Source organism: Mastomys coucha, unplaced genomic scaffold (genome assembly GCF_008632895.1).
Source record: "Mastomys coucha isolate ucsf_1 unplaced genomic scaffold, UCSF_Mcou_1 pScaffold16, whole genome shotgun sequence".
NCBI lineage: Eukaryota > Metazoa > Chordata > Mammalia > Rodentia > Muridae > Mastomys > Mastomys coucha.
In genome coordinates, this window is record NW_022196898.1 from 52,824,641 (window position 1) to 52,837,870 (window position 13,230).

General features: G+C 39.1%; 1 protein-coding gene across 1 annotated transcript in view; it reads right to left on the reverse strand.

The window, feature by feature from the left end:
* Positions 1 to 13,230, reverse strand: part of Capza1 (capping actin protein of muscle Z-line subunit alpha 1) — a 42,304-nt gene that overhangs the window by 5,044 nt on the left and 24,030 nt on the right. Inside the window, exons 4-8 of the mRNA XM_031375075.1 lie at positions 10,459 to 10,522; positions 9,538 to 9,744; positions 3,698 to 3,777; positions 3,064 to 3,142; positions 959 to 1,030 (exon numbers count right to left, since the gene is read on the reverse strand). Coding sequence (XP_031230935.1) covers positions 959 to 1,030; positions 3,064 to 3,142; positions 3,698 to 3,777; positions 9,538 to 9,744; positions 10,459 to 10,522 — 502 coding nt within the window. The remainder of the gene's footprint in view (positions 1 to 958; positions 1,031 to 3,063; positions 3,143 to 3,697; positions 3,778 to 9,537; positions 9,745 to 10,458; positions 10,523 to 13,230) is intronic.

Here is a 13,230-nt window from a genome sequence, read left to right on the forward strand (position 1 = left end):
AAAAACCAAAAAAAAAAAGAAAGAAAAAGCAGGGGCTCAACGGTTAAGAGCACTGACTGCTCTTCCAGAGGTCCTGAGTTCAATTCTTAGTAAGCACATGGTGGCTCACAATCATCTGTAATGAGATCTGATGCCCTCTTCTGGTGTGTCTGAAGATAGCTACAATGTACTCATAAACATAAAATAAATAATTCTTTTACAAAAAGGAGAAAGCAAGAAGAACAAAGAATACATGTTTCTTCGAGCAGGGCATGGTGACATATACTTGAGATCCCAGAACTAAGGAGGTAGAGGCAGGAAGACAAGGAATCCAAGCTTATCCTTGGCTACGTATCATCTCATGCCATAAATAAATAAAACATTGACATAGAACTAGGGATACAGTGCAGATGGTAGAGTGCTTGGCTAGTAACATAAGGCCCTAGGTTCCACTCCCAGGACGGTACAAACTGGGTGTAGTAGTGAATAACCTTAATCCCAGCAGTAGAGAGGTAAAAGCAGAAAGAATAGGAGTTAAGGTCATCAATGGCTACAAAACAAGTTCAGAGACAACCTAGGATTTATAAAATGCTGTCTCAAACAACCCCCCCACCAAAAAAAAAACCAAAGAAGGTTCTTTTAAGACATGACAACTACCTTTAGTCAAAGACTTTAAACCAATACAAACATCTGGTAGTAAGAAGCACAAATAGAAACTGTTAACATTTGCATCTTTGTGGGGTTTTTTTTTTTTTTTTTGGTTTTTTGAGACAGGGTTTCTCTGTGTAGTCTTGGCTGTCCTGGAACTCACTCTGTAGACCAGACTGGCCTCGAACTCAGAAATCCGCCTGCCTCTGCCTCCCAAGTGCTGGGATTAAAGGCATGCACCACCTGTCTGCATCTTTTCTCTGTCACGTGCAAAGCTAATTTTTTAGGAAAAGACAAGTAAGGCTGACATCTCAGACCACTGCATACTCACAGAAACAGTTACTGAGTCCTGCACATCTTTATGACTAACCAACTGAACATTACCATCTTCATAATAATGAACCTGTAAGAGATAATATTTGAGAAAGGTCATGTATATACTTTATACAGAAACATAGTGCCGAGGGCACAAGCCATCCTTGAGGCCATTTTTACTCTAAACAAACACTTAATAATTCACAATGATAGACAATTCACAATGATAGAAAAATTCACTTAATAAATTTAAGAAATCTCTCTTTAGCAGAGGAAAATGGATTACTAAGTTTAGCAAATGTATGCTTGCTTCACTATGGATACTGGGCTGCACATACATACAAACACAACTGACATTCTGCTTCTCTTTCAGACAGTCTTTTTTTTTTAAGAATTATTTATTTATAAAGATCATTATATATATATATGTACACACACACACACACACACATGTAAATAAACACTGTAGCTGCCTTCTTGCCCACCAGAAGAGGGCATCAGATCCCACTGCAGATGGTAACTAAATGCAGGACCCCTAGAAGAGCAGTCAGTACTCTTAACTGCTGAGCCACCTCTCTAGCCCCTCAGACAGTCTTGATAGGTAGTTTTGGTTGGCCAAGAACTTCAGGCAATCCTACACTGTCCCTTAAGTGACAAGATCCTACTCTAACAGTATCAAAATAATCAATATAAAAATCGTTGAGCAATAGTTTTTCTCTATGAAAATCAAGGACTCTTAATAGATCCTAGTCCCTAACATCTGAGATGCATCTCCACCTTAATAGTAAATTACAAAAATAAGGAGATGGAGAGATGGCTCAGTGGTTAAGAACATTTGCTGCAGGGGTCTGGAGAGATGGCTCAGCAGTTAAGAGCACTGGCTGCCTTTCCAGAGAACCTGGGTTCAATTCCCAGCACCTACATTCCCAGCAGCTCACAACTGTCTGTAACTCTAGTTATAGGGGATCTGACACCCTTACACATATCTACGAGGGAAGGACAAAGAGCGCACTCTATAAATAGATGTCAAATGAGTGTCAGACAACCCTGCTACTAAGTTGAAGCTAGATGATGAGAGGAGCAAAGACCTTCTAAGCCAAATTAAGAATTCAAACTTTATTCTACTAGAGGTGATGGGAAAGAAGTTCAGATAATGTCATTTTCTTCATCTAGTGCTATGAACGCTGGTGTCCTTCCAAAATTCAGCAAGAGAATCAAGATATAGAAAGCATATCACTTGGGTCGGGCAGGCTCTAGAGTTCACAGCTTCTTCCTACTTTCTTCAGTTTGCTCTTTCTGCTTTTTGCCTGAGGTTGAGAATGTGATCTCTAAGCTTCCTGCTCCAACCGAGCCACTTGCTACCATGCCTCTCTGCCATTACTGACTGTTACTCCACTGGAACCATAAACACATTAAACTTTCTTTTGTAAAGTGCCTATGGGTATGGTGGTGTACTGTGTCAACAAAAGAGCAACTAATCCAAGTGGGAACAATAAACTTGCTGTTTATAAATTACCAACCAGAGTGTTGTTTTATTAGCCCACACAGTCTTTACCACTGACACACATTTCAGTAAATGTGTGTCAAACTGCTTATTTCTTCATCAAGCCTACCATGTTGCCTCTGCTCCCTTAGTAGACCTGCGGCTGAAGATCAACAGAAACTTTTTTTTTGTCTAGTCCTAGGGATCAAGCATAGGGCTTCACACATGTTAAACAAACACCTTGTCACTGACCTACTATGCAAGCCAAGACATGTGTTTAGTGCTAAGATAGAAGAGGCAGGCATGGTGGTAATAAGTAGGCAGTTGGAGCAAGAGGATTGCTGTCAGTGTGGACTATACAGTAGATTCTAGGTCAGCATTGGCTACAGAGTGAAAGTCTACCTCGAAAATGAAAACAAAACAACCCCAAAACCCCAAACCCACAACAACACAAGAATATGTGACTAGTTCTAACTTCTGTCACAGTTCTTTTTATTTTTAATTTCTTTTGATCCCTAGTCATGGTAGGGAAGTGCTCTACTAGTCTTTATTTCTAATATCAAAACAAAGAGCAAATGGCACCTCTATTTTAACACATGACATTTTAAACACCATCTATAAATACACTGTACTCTTACCTGAATCTTGAGCACTCCAACCACCTGGGCTGAAGGTGGTGTGATGGTGAACTTCCACTCTGACCTCCAGCGACCATTCCTATAAAAACACACAGAATACTGCACAATTAGCAGCACAGGAAAGAAGTGACCAGACACAGATGTTTCCAATTGTGTTGGTGGGAGCTAGCCTTGATGTGATGTCAAGATCATCACTACATAAAAGCTGGGATCTAGGTGGATGGTCATAAACAAGCCTTTCTTAAGTCTGTGGACTCTATTTCCCCTTTGCCCTTCTGAAGTACAGGCTCATCTATTCTGACCACAGGAGGCTCTTCTATCAGAGGAGACTGCTTGGAAACACCATACTGTACAATCAGCTCCAAGAATGGATAACCCCAAGGAAATCTAAGACTCCCAGCTGCATACTGTGCAAATCACACATTCTCATTTGGTATGACAAAAGGGTACAATTACAAAAGTTTTAGAAATGGAAGGAATCTAAACAACATCTAAGTCCTCCAATTTATAGATGGAGAACTAAAGTCTCTAAATCAAATAATCTATCCCAAGTTAGTTTTAAAACAAAACGTCAGTCACTGGTTTCTTTTCAATATAAATTAGATAAAAATAGAAGAGAACATCTATTTCTTACCAAAAGTTTTTGGGTTGAAACTGGTGGCTTTCAATACATGCAATAATGGTCTGTTGCCCATCTATAGTTTTAGCATAAACCTATTGTTGGGGAGAAAACAGTTAGACATGAAAAACATATTTACTCTTAAGATACTGTAAAGATTGGCAGTGGTGGCGCATGCCTTTAATCCCAGCACTTGGGAGGCAGAGGCAGGCAGATTTCTGGGTTCGAGGCCAGCCTGGTCTACAGAGTGAGTTCCAGGACAGCCAGGGCTATACAAAGAAACCCAGTTTCAACAAAAACAAAAACAAAAACAAAACAAAAAACCAACTAAACAAAAGAAACTGTACAGAAGCAGTGCGCTAAATGGAAAACCTTGAAGGGGGCTAAGTGTCAGAGGCTAATAAACAGGCTTATAAAAACATCCTTCTTGGGATGTGAACACAATGCAGAAATGAGTTACAATGAATGTCAGGAGGCTACAGCTTCTGGCTTATCATACTGTAAGCGAGATACCAGTTAGGCTGGGCCTTACAAAACATGCACAGATCTGACAGGGAGAAACTGAAGCTAAAGTCAAGTTAACAGCTCAGGCAAGAAAACAAGGATGTGCTAACTATCTGTCAATTGGTCCTGCCATGTTATTGGAGTTGGGTGAGATCTTCTAGTGGGAGACAAAAAAAAAAAAAAAAAAAAAAAAAAAAAAAAAAAAAAAAAAGAAAAAGAAAAAGAAAAAGAAAAAAGTAGGCCATGTATTAAATAGCAGATAAAAAGTTTAGACTGTATTCTATTTACAAGAGACAACAAAACAGGACCAGAACGGTTATTTCTAGTAATACTGGTACAGAAGATAAAATGGAAAAAAAGCTGGAGGTCAGTTAGGAGGCTACAAATTAACCTAGGCAAAAGTCTAGGGCACTGTGAATGAGAATGGAAGGAGGGGATATTATGCAGAATGCAAAAAAAGTTGTGCTAGTTTTATATCAACTTAACACAAGCTAAAGTCATTTGAGAGGAAGGAACTACAACTGAGAAAATGTCTCCAAAGATTTGTCTGTAGGCAAGCCTTTGAATACTTTCTTAATTAGAATTCAGTAATTCTTATTGATGGGGGAGGCCCCGCCCATGGTGGGTGGTGGTCTTAGATTCTATAAGCAACCCACAGGGAGCAAGCTAGTAAGCAGCATGCTCCATGGTCTCTGTACCAGCTCCTGCCCCAAGGCTCCTGCCCTGTGAGAGTCCCAGCTCTGACTTCCATTAATAACAGATTGTGGTGCAGAAGCATAAACAAAACCTTCCCGCTAACCTTGCCTTAGTCATGGAGTTTCATCATAGCAGTGGTAACCATAACTAAGACAGAAGTCTAGCTGTATGTCACAATCCAAGGGTAAAAAGAAAAAGAAGTCAAAATATTTCTACACCCGAATGGTGTGGACCAACGTGGTGCCATCAGCCAGATGGGAAGTCTAATTAGCACTCAGAAGTACCAACTCTCAGGGTAGAAGTGGGGATGTGAATGAAAATGAAATCACCAAAGAAAACAAATGGTGCTTTAGAGTCTCAAATGCATTTGTAGTGTATTTTCCCTTTGATAGGGTCTCATTCTGTAGCCCAGCCTGGCAATCCTCCTGCCTCCACACTGTAAGTGCTGAGAATCTAGGTGTGAGTCACATGCTCAGGCTTTGTCTATACTAACTGCACTATACACTCTGTCGCTTTTGTTGTCTTGGGTTTTTTTTTTTTTTTTTTAAAGATTTACTTATTATTATATGTAAGTACTCTGTAGCTGTCTTCAGACACATCAGAAGAGGGTGTCAGATCTCTTTACGGATGGTTGTGAGCCACCTTGAACTCAGGACCTCTGGAAGAGCAGTCAAGGGAAGTGCCCTTAACTGTTGAGCCATCTCTCCAGCCCTGTCTTGGTTTTTTTGAGACAGTGCCTCATATTCTGTTGCTCACCCTCGCCTGGAACTTACTATGTAGGCTAAACTGGGCCTCAAACCTACACCAATCCTCTTTCTTCAAGCTATCAATTGCTAGAATTACAGCCATGAGCCCAGATATCTGGCTAGATAGAGAAATACAACTTTGGAGAGTGCCTAAATTCAAAATGTGGAGGAAAAGAAAGCAACAGCTATAGAGTAACTAGAATTGATGGGTGTTGACAAAGCAACTTAAGCAAAATTATTATAGAGGCAGGTGGCTGGGCTTAGTGTGAAATGCCATATAGAAATTAAGGACCCAGTCGGGCGGTGGTGGTGTACGCCTTTAATCCCAGCACTTGGGAGGCAGAGGCAGGCAGATTTCTGAGTTCGAGGCCAGCCTGGTCTACAGAGTGAGTTCCAGAACAGCCAGAGCTACACAGAGAAACCCTGTCTCAAAAAACAAACAAACAAAAAAACCCCAACCCCCCCCCCCCAAAAAAAAAGAGAAAGAAATTAAGGACCCAGAAGACAATGATGGCTCATTATTTATATAGAGTGGCAAAGACAGTAAAATGTCAAAAGGTTCAGACTTGCACTGCTAGTGAATAAATACACTAACAGGGAACAATGTACTTGATTTTCTGGTGGGGCACAGGTGCAAACCTAGGGGAAGGAGAAAGCAGAGAAAAGGAAGAAACAAGAGGTACAAAGAGGAAACTTCTGTTAAAGAAACAGAAATAATTTACAGGAATTAATGTGATCGACACAGCTTTACTTCCCTTTAAAGGTAGGAGAGAGAGAACTACCTCTAACTTAGGCATGGTGGCACATGCTTTTAATCCCAGCATGTAGGAAGTAGAGACAGGATAGATAGTAGGAAGCCAACATGAGACTGCTTTAAAAACAAAAACAAGTGCTTATGCCTAAGTAATAGGGAACACATCAGAATGGAAAATAAAGTAAACAAAGCCACCCTAAAGATACAAGACAGTATACAATCAAGAATATGGATCCTTCTGCCTCAGATTCAAGTATAATAGAAAGAGAGGGGGGATGGAACAGGGTGCTTGCAGAAGGGAAACAGGGGAGGAGGACAACATTTGAAATGTAAACAAATAAAATAATCAAAAAAATATAGTGGAAGGAAGAATAAGGTTTCTAAGTATGGAGAAACAAGAATAAAATTTCAGTCAGTCTCAATTCTAATTATATGTAGGAGATTAGATGCTCACTGATAATACAAAATGTCTGGAATATATTATTTGGAAAACATGATACCAAGTGACATAAAATTAGGGGCTTCTAAGGATGCTAAGGATGAAGGTTACTAGGATACTGTAGGCTGCATTAGGGCAATTTTATCACCTTCTGTAACTAAAAAAAAACCAAAAAAACAAAAAACTGAAAAAAAGGTCTCAATAGGGTTCTTAGGTAAACTGCCAGGCAGAGTTGCATATTTTAATCCCAGCATTCAGGAGGCAGAAGCAGGTAAGATCTCTGAATCTGAGATCAGCCTAGTCTATAGAGTGAGTTCCAGCCCAGTTAAAGCTGCATAGTGAGACCCCATCTCAAAAAGAAACAAATAAAAATGTGGATAAACTTTGAATTGAAATAATGCTCTTTAGATTGGCCAGCTGATTTCTAAGAGAGAATGTATTGTCTCTTTTCCTGAAGAATGTTTGAAAAGGAAATCTATACTTAACTACAATGAATGATGAGTTTCCTCTATTATTTAGAAAAGGTAAAACATGTAAGCATGGCACCTTCCACTTATGTATAGTTTACATTGTTCCAGACACGGTCCTAACATCTTTCATTAACTTACTGAATCCTCACAATAACACTATGTTTTATTATATAAATGAGGAGACTGAAGCACAGAGATGCTAGGTAACCTAAGGCCACACAACTAGTTAAGTGACTGGGTTAGGATTTAAACCACTCAAGAATTCATAGTGTTCTTAATTAACTACATCCCTATTAAACTCTTCATCACTACAGGTTTAAAAGTCTAACTAGTGCCGGGCGGTAGTGGCGCACGCCTTTAATTCCAGAACTTGGGAGGCAGAGGCAGGTAGATGTCTGAGTTCGAGGCCAGCCTGGTCTACAGAGTGAGTTCCAGGATAGCCAGGGCTACACAGAGAAACCCTGTCTCGAAAAAACAAAAGAAAAGAAAAAAAAGTCTAGTCTAACTAGTAACTATGTCCTGTATATTTGAAGACTGCTGAGTAGATTGCATATGTGCGCACGCACACACACACACACACACTCACTCACTCTCCCACTCCCTCTCGCCAGGTGTGGTGAATGAAGCTTGAAATACCAGTACACAGCATACAGTCTTAGGAAAGGATCATCTCAAGTTCAAGGCCAGACTAGGTCACAGACTGAGGCCCCATCTAACTAACTGTGGGAGCCCTGCTGTGCCCACTGAAACCGAAACCAGAGACTCAACTCGATGGGGGTTTGGAGCCTATGTATATTGAATCGGAACCAGAGACCAGTTCCCTAGGAAGCCGTGAACCTTTGATCTCTCTATCCTGTCCTGGAATCCTTTGTGTTAGAGTTTTAGCTTTGATCCTGCCGAATGTCTGTTCTCACCTGAATGTAATATGCATGCCTGTGCTTATCTAAGTATATATACTCCGTGTTCACTAAGTAAAGTTACGCCTTGATGAGAACCTTCTCCTGGCGTCGTGTCTCTTTTCTCTGCCACCCATTGCAGGTCTCCAAATCCTCGGTTCGTGGAACCCCACGCAAGTAGGAGCTGCGGGACGGCATCCTACATATGGCGAACTAATCAACCAACCAATCAACCAACCAACCAACCAACCAACCAACCAACCAACCAACCAAAAAACCAGGAGGAAAGTTAATATAGTCCAAGTTTCTACATTCACCTTGGTCATGCCACAAAGTATATTTCAAAACATCATGTTATATATCCTATAAATGTACAATTTTATTTATCAGCTAAAAAGTTAAAAATGCAGGCAGGTTTGGTGCAAGCCTGGATTCCCAGCTTCTTGGAGTTTCTTAGACAGAAAGACTAAACCTAGACTATAGAATAAGTTTCAAGGATAGCCTGGGCAACTTAGGACCCTGTTTCAAAACAAAAACTGTAATGACAATTGGGGATACAGGTAAGTGGCAGAATGTTTGCCTAGCATGTGCCAATCTCTATGTTCAGTTTTACTTAAAATAAATAAATAAATAAATAAATAAATAAATAAATAAATAAATGGCTAAAACACAATAAAGCTAAGCATGATACAATCAACTATAAATCCCACCACCCACTCCCCACTCTCAGCAGACACCTCACAGACCAGGCTGCCCTCTAACTCTCTGTAGACAATGACCTTGAACCCTTGATGCCCCTGCTCCTACTTTCCAAATGTTTTAAGATTACAAGTATATCATCAAACCTGGCTTTAATAACTTTTTGATGGGTAGAGGTAGTTTATTGTGAGTAAATAAGAGAAATACAAAATACAACATATAGATATTTTAAACTGTTATGCACTGAGATTTTAAAAAGAAATTTTCTAGGGCTGGAGAAATGGCTCAGTAATTAGGAACATGTACAACTTTAGCAGAGAACCTGGATTCAAACCGCAGAATCCATGTCAAGTGGCTTAAATATCTTTAAGTACATTTTCAGGGGATCAAATGTCTCTAACTTCCGGGGGCACCTGTGCTTACATGCAACCTCTGCCTCCACTCATAAATAATTAAAAAGCAATAAAAGTAAATCTTTAAAAAAGAAAATTTCTAATGCTTATGTTGCTTTAGAAATTATTTAAGGAATAAAATCTGGAGATGACAATAACCAAGAGAAAAGAAGTCTGGTGGGCCAAAGGTTCAAAAGGATAAAGTAAATGTAAGAAAAGTAACTTCAAACAGTTCTCTGAGAACAGGCAGATACTTAACAGTGCAGAAGCCGTTGGAATAATGATCTTTCACATAGGCTCTTAGAGCACTGTCACACGATTCCCTCCAAGACTTCAAGCCTCCGTCCACATCCTCTGGCTGCGGGTCACTTGCTTCTTTCCGTAAATGATCAAACTTAAAGGAAATTTTGTTTCTTGGATCTAAAAATCTGCTGTTACCAAGGTCACCATGCTCTGTAATTAAGACCTTCCAGAGAAGAATTACAAATAAAAGTAGTTTGATAAAAAAGACAATTCTTATCATGTCTTGCAAAGAGAAATAATAAATATTCTAAGAAAATTAACTTTTAATTTCTTTTACACATTGACTTTTAAACCATATATCATTTTTATTCTCATAAAGATAAAGCAATGTCTCCTGTTCCCAACAATACCCTTTATATTTTGATTCCTATCTAATGTGTTATTCATGTGTATATATTCCAAGCTATAACACCAACTTTCATGTATTCATTTTCACACACTTTATGAAACTTTTCAGGGCCACTGTATTATTGTGAGCAGTTAAGTAATACAGCTACATGGTACTCAATGAAATCTTTTTCTCGTTCCAATCTCCTAACTAGCAGATTCCTTGAGTAACTTAGGCTAATCCTAATTAATGTCTCCGGTGTTTCTGTTAGACTTCCTCTGTACTTCTCTGGAACCCAAGGTTACATATACATAGCTATGACTGAGCTACATGTCAAGTCAGTGGCACTCTTTTTTCCTATGGGGAGGTATGGTGGTGGTAAGCCCACCTAGTATTACCAGAAAGAAGAATTTTTTTAATATGTAGACTACTTTAAAAATCAAAGACATAAATATATTAATAGCCAATTTGCTATGTGCTTTGACTTTTACACAAAAGTCAATTCTCTATGGCCTGCCAAGCACAGACTATAGAATAGGTAGTCATTACCTGGTCATCGTAGCCTTCTATCTTCACAGGTGTGAACTGATCCATGTTATACTGGGCAAATGCACTATTTAAAAGAAGAATTGAAAAAGTAAATAATATCTCCACATTATCAGCTACTTTAACCCAAACACTTGGGAGCCATCCGTTAACTCTTCCTTCTCTGACACTTCATCTCCAATGCACGCAGTTTTATGAGAAGTATAACCATAAAGTTATTAGAATACATAACTGGTAACTATTCTAAACCTTAAGTCTTACCACATCATTTTCTATTTAATTTAACAATTTCATTCAAAATGACACTCACTCTTTATGGGACCTTTAACATCCTACTTATACTACAAGTGTTAGGCACTATCAGAGAATGATACTGTGGTTAGAACTGGCACCAAAATATAAAAAAGAAAGTAAATCCTAGGCTGATGTAATGTATTATCTTTACTCAGCTATAACAAAGCCTCCTTCAGCTTCTACAGGAAGCAATAATGATGGCGAGCACCATGGTAAGAGCATGTCCTAGGCACCAGCAAGAGTCTGGTCCAGAGCATGTCATTACAGAAATCAAATGAACTTCTCTTCCTTTCTTTTTTCTAGATGGGGCTTCTCTGTGCAACCTTGGCGGTCCTGGAACTCATTCTGTAGAACAGGCTGGCTTCAAACTCAGAGCTCTATCTGCCTCTGGCCCTGCCTCCCTAGTGCTGGAATTAAAGGTGTGCACCATCACAGCTCAGATAAAAAAGAATTTTTTATCCCTATAAAAAATTTAAATACTTGGGCTCAGGGAAAAAATAAACAAACTTCTTTAATAAGTAGGCTCTCTAAGAAATCTGAAAGAGTTTGAATATACATACACACAGGCAAATAAACATACACACACTCTCTCATACATACACACATAGAGCTTTAGTGTCTGTGGGAGTAATTGAAACAGCTGAAGCATCTGAACTCTGTATTGACATTATCATTCCTAATTGGAAATCAGGACATTTGAGTTAGAGCAGATTTTTCAACCTGTGAGTCATGATCCCTTTTGGGAACCAACGTGTGTGCATGTGTGCGTGAGTGCATGTGTGCGTGTTTGTGTAATGGCCCTTTCACAGGGATCACCAAAGACCATCTACATATCAGAAATTTACATTATGGGAGGGAGAATGGAAAAAAAAAGAAATTTGCATTATGATTCAAAACATTAGCAAAATTCTTGTTAGGAAGTAGTAATGAACTATATTAAGGGGTTGCAGCAGTAGGAAGGATGAGAACCATTGTTTTCATCCTGTAGCCTAGGCTAGCCTTGAACACATGTTAATCATCCTGTTTTACCTACCAAATACTGGGATTACACAACTGCACTACCATGGTTGCCTCCAATTACTTTTCAGGGCATTTTATCCTAGTATCAGTGGTAATTTGTCAAGAAGATATACAGAGTATCTATCTTCAATGTGTTCCTTAGTTTGCTCAATAATTATAACTAGAGAATCATTCAAGATGAGAATCACAGTGATGGTCTAGAAATCCTACTTTGACAGTCTAGTCACAAATGCAGCATAGGCAGGGCAGATGACTGGTTACTAGGGAACAACCGTTAATATACTTTTCACATCCAAAATTCAAACAGATTATATAACATACCAGAAAAATTTAATGATAGTTAAGTGCTTTACATCTACAAATTCTTGCCCTCCACAGTTCACTCTTTTCAGCAATACCCAATTCAGGTTTCCTCTTTACAGAGACACTCTGGGCAGTGGGGTAGACAGTAACTGATAAGAACAGAGTACTGACAAAGCCAGATAACAGGGGCTCTTGAAAGTCACACTGTTTACATTGATTCTAGAAGAATTAACAACAAACAAAACAGAGCTGCAAACCAACAAGCTATATGTTTTTGAGGACAAAGAGGAATGAAAATAGCATTTTTTTGTGTGTGACGATATTTCACTTATCTTGTTTGCCTAGAACTTGCTATGTAGATGAGGCTGGCCTTGAGCTCCTGATCCTCTTGGTTAGCTTAAGTGTGAGGATTATAGCAAACACAGGAAAAATAATCATGACTTTATCCTGTAATTAGTTCTATTATTCTAGAAGCTTCATCACTCTTTGTTAGCTGGCTAGTATTTCTATAAGTAGCAGCTTTAAAAAATTTCATACTATGTCTAGGCATGGTGGCACACACCTGTAATCTTAGCATAACAGAGACAGAAGTGGGATGTGGTGGGGACATTGGGGGGGAGAAGAGCCAAGGACAGAGGCAGAGGCAAGATTGCTTTGAGACCAAGTTTGAGGCCAGCCTGGTCTACAGGTTAGTTTCACTTATATAATAAGACCCTGGCTCCTTAAACTAAAAAATTCCATATGAACTACAGAAATTCTGTTTTAAAGCTATATTAAGTTTTAAGGAAGCCAATATTTTAGGGGGAACATATTTCTTTTACTAAAACTAAAATTTAAAAAGAAGAAAGAGAAAGGAAAAATAAGCAAGCCTTATGGTTTGGATATGAAGTAGGTTCTCAATTATTTCCTAGGCAATAGCTCTTAAAACAGTTTTCTATACCTAAAGAGACTGACTGTTTTGGTTTGGTTTTGAAGGCCTTGGTCCCCAGCTAGCAATGATTTTAGAAGGTTCTAGAAACTTGAGGAGATAGGCCCTACCTGATAAAGGTAGGTTACTAGGGTTTGTCCTTGGGGTTGTATCTTGTCCCAAGCCCTGCCTGCCGGTTTGCCATTAGGCAAGAAATCTCTGTCACATGTTTGTGACATCATGATGGTCTA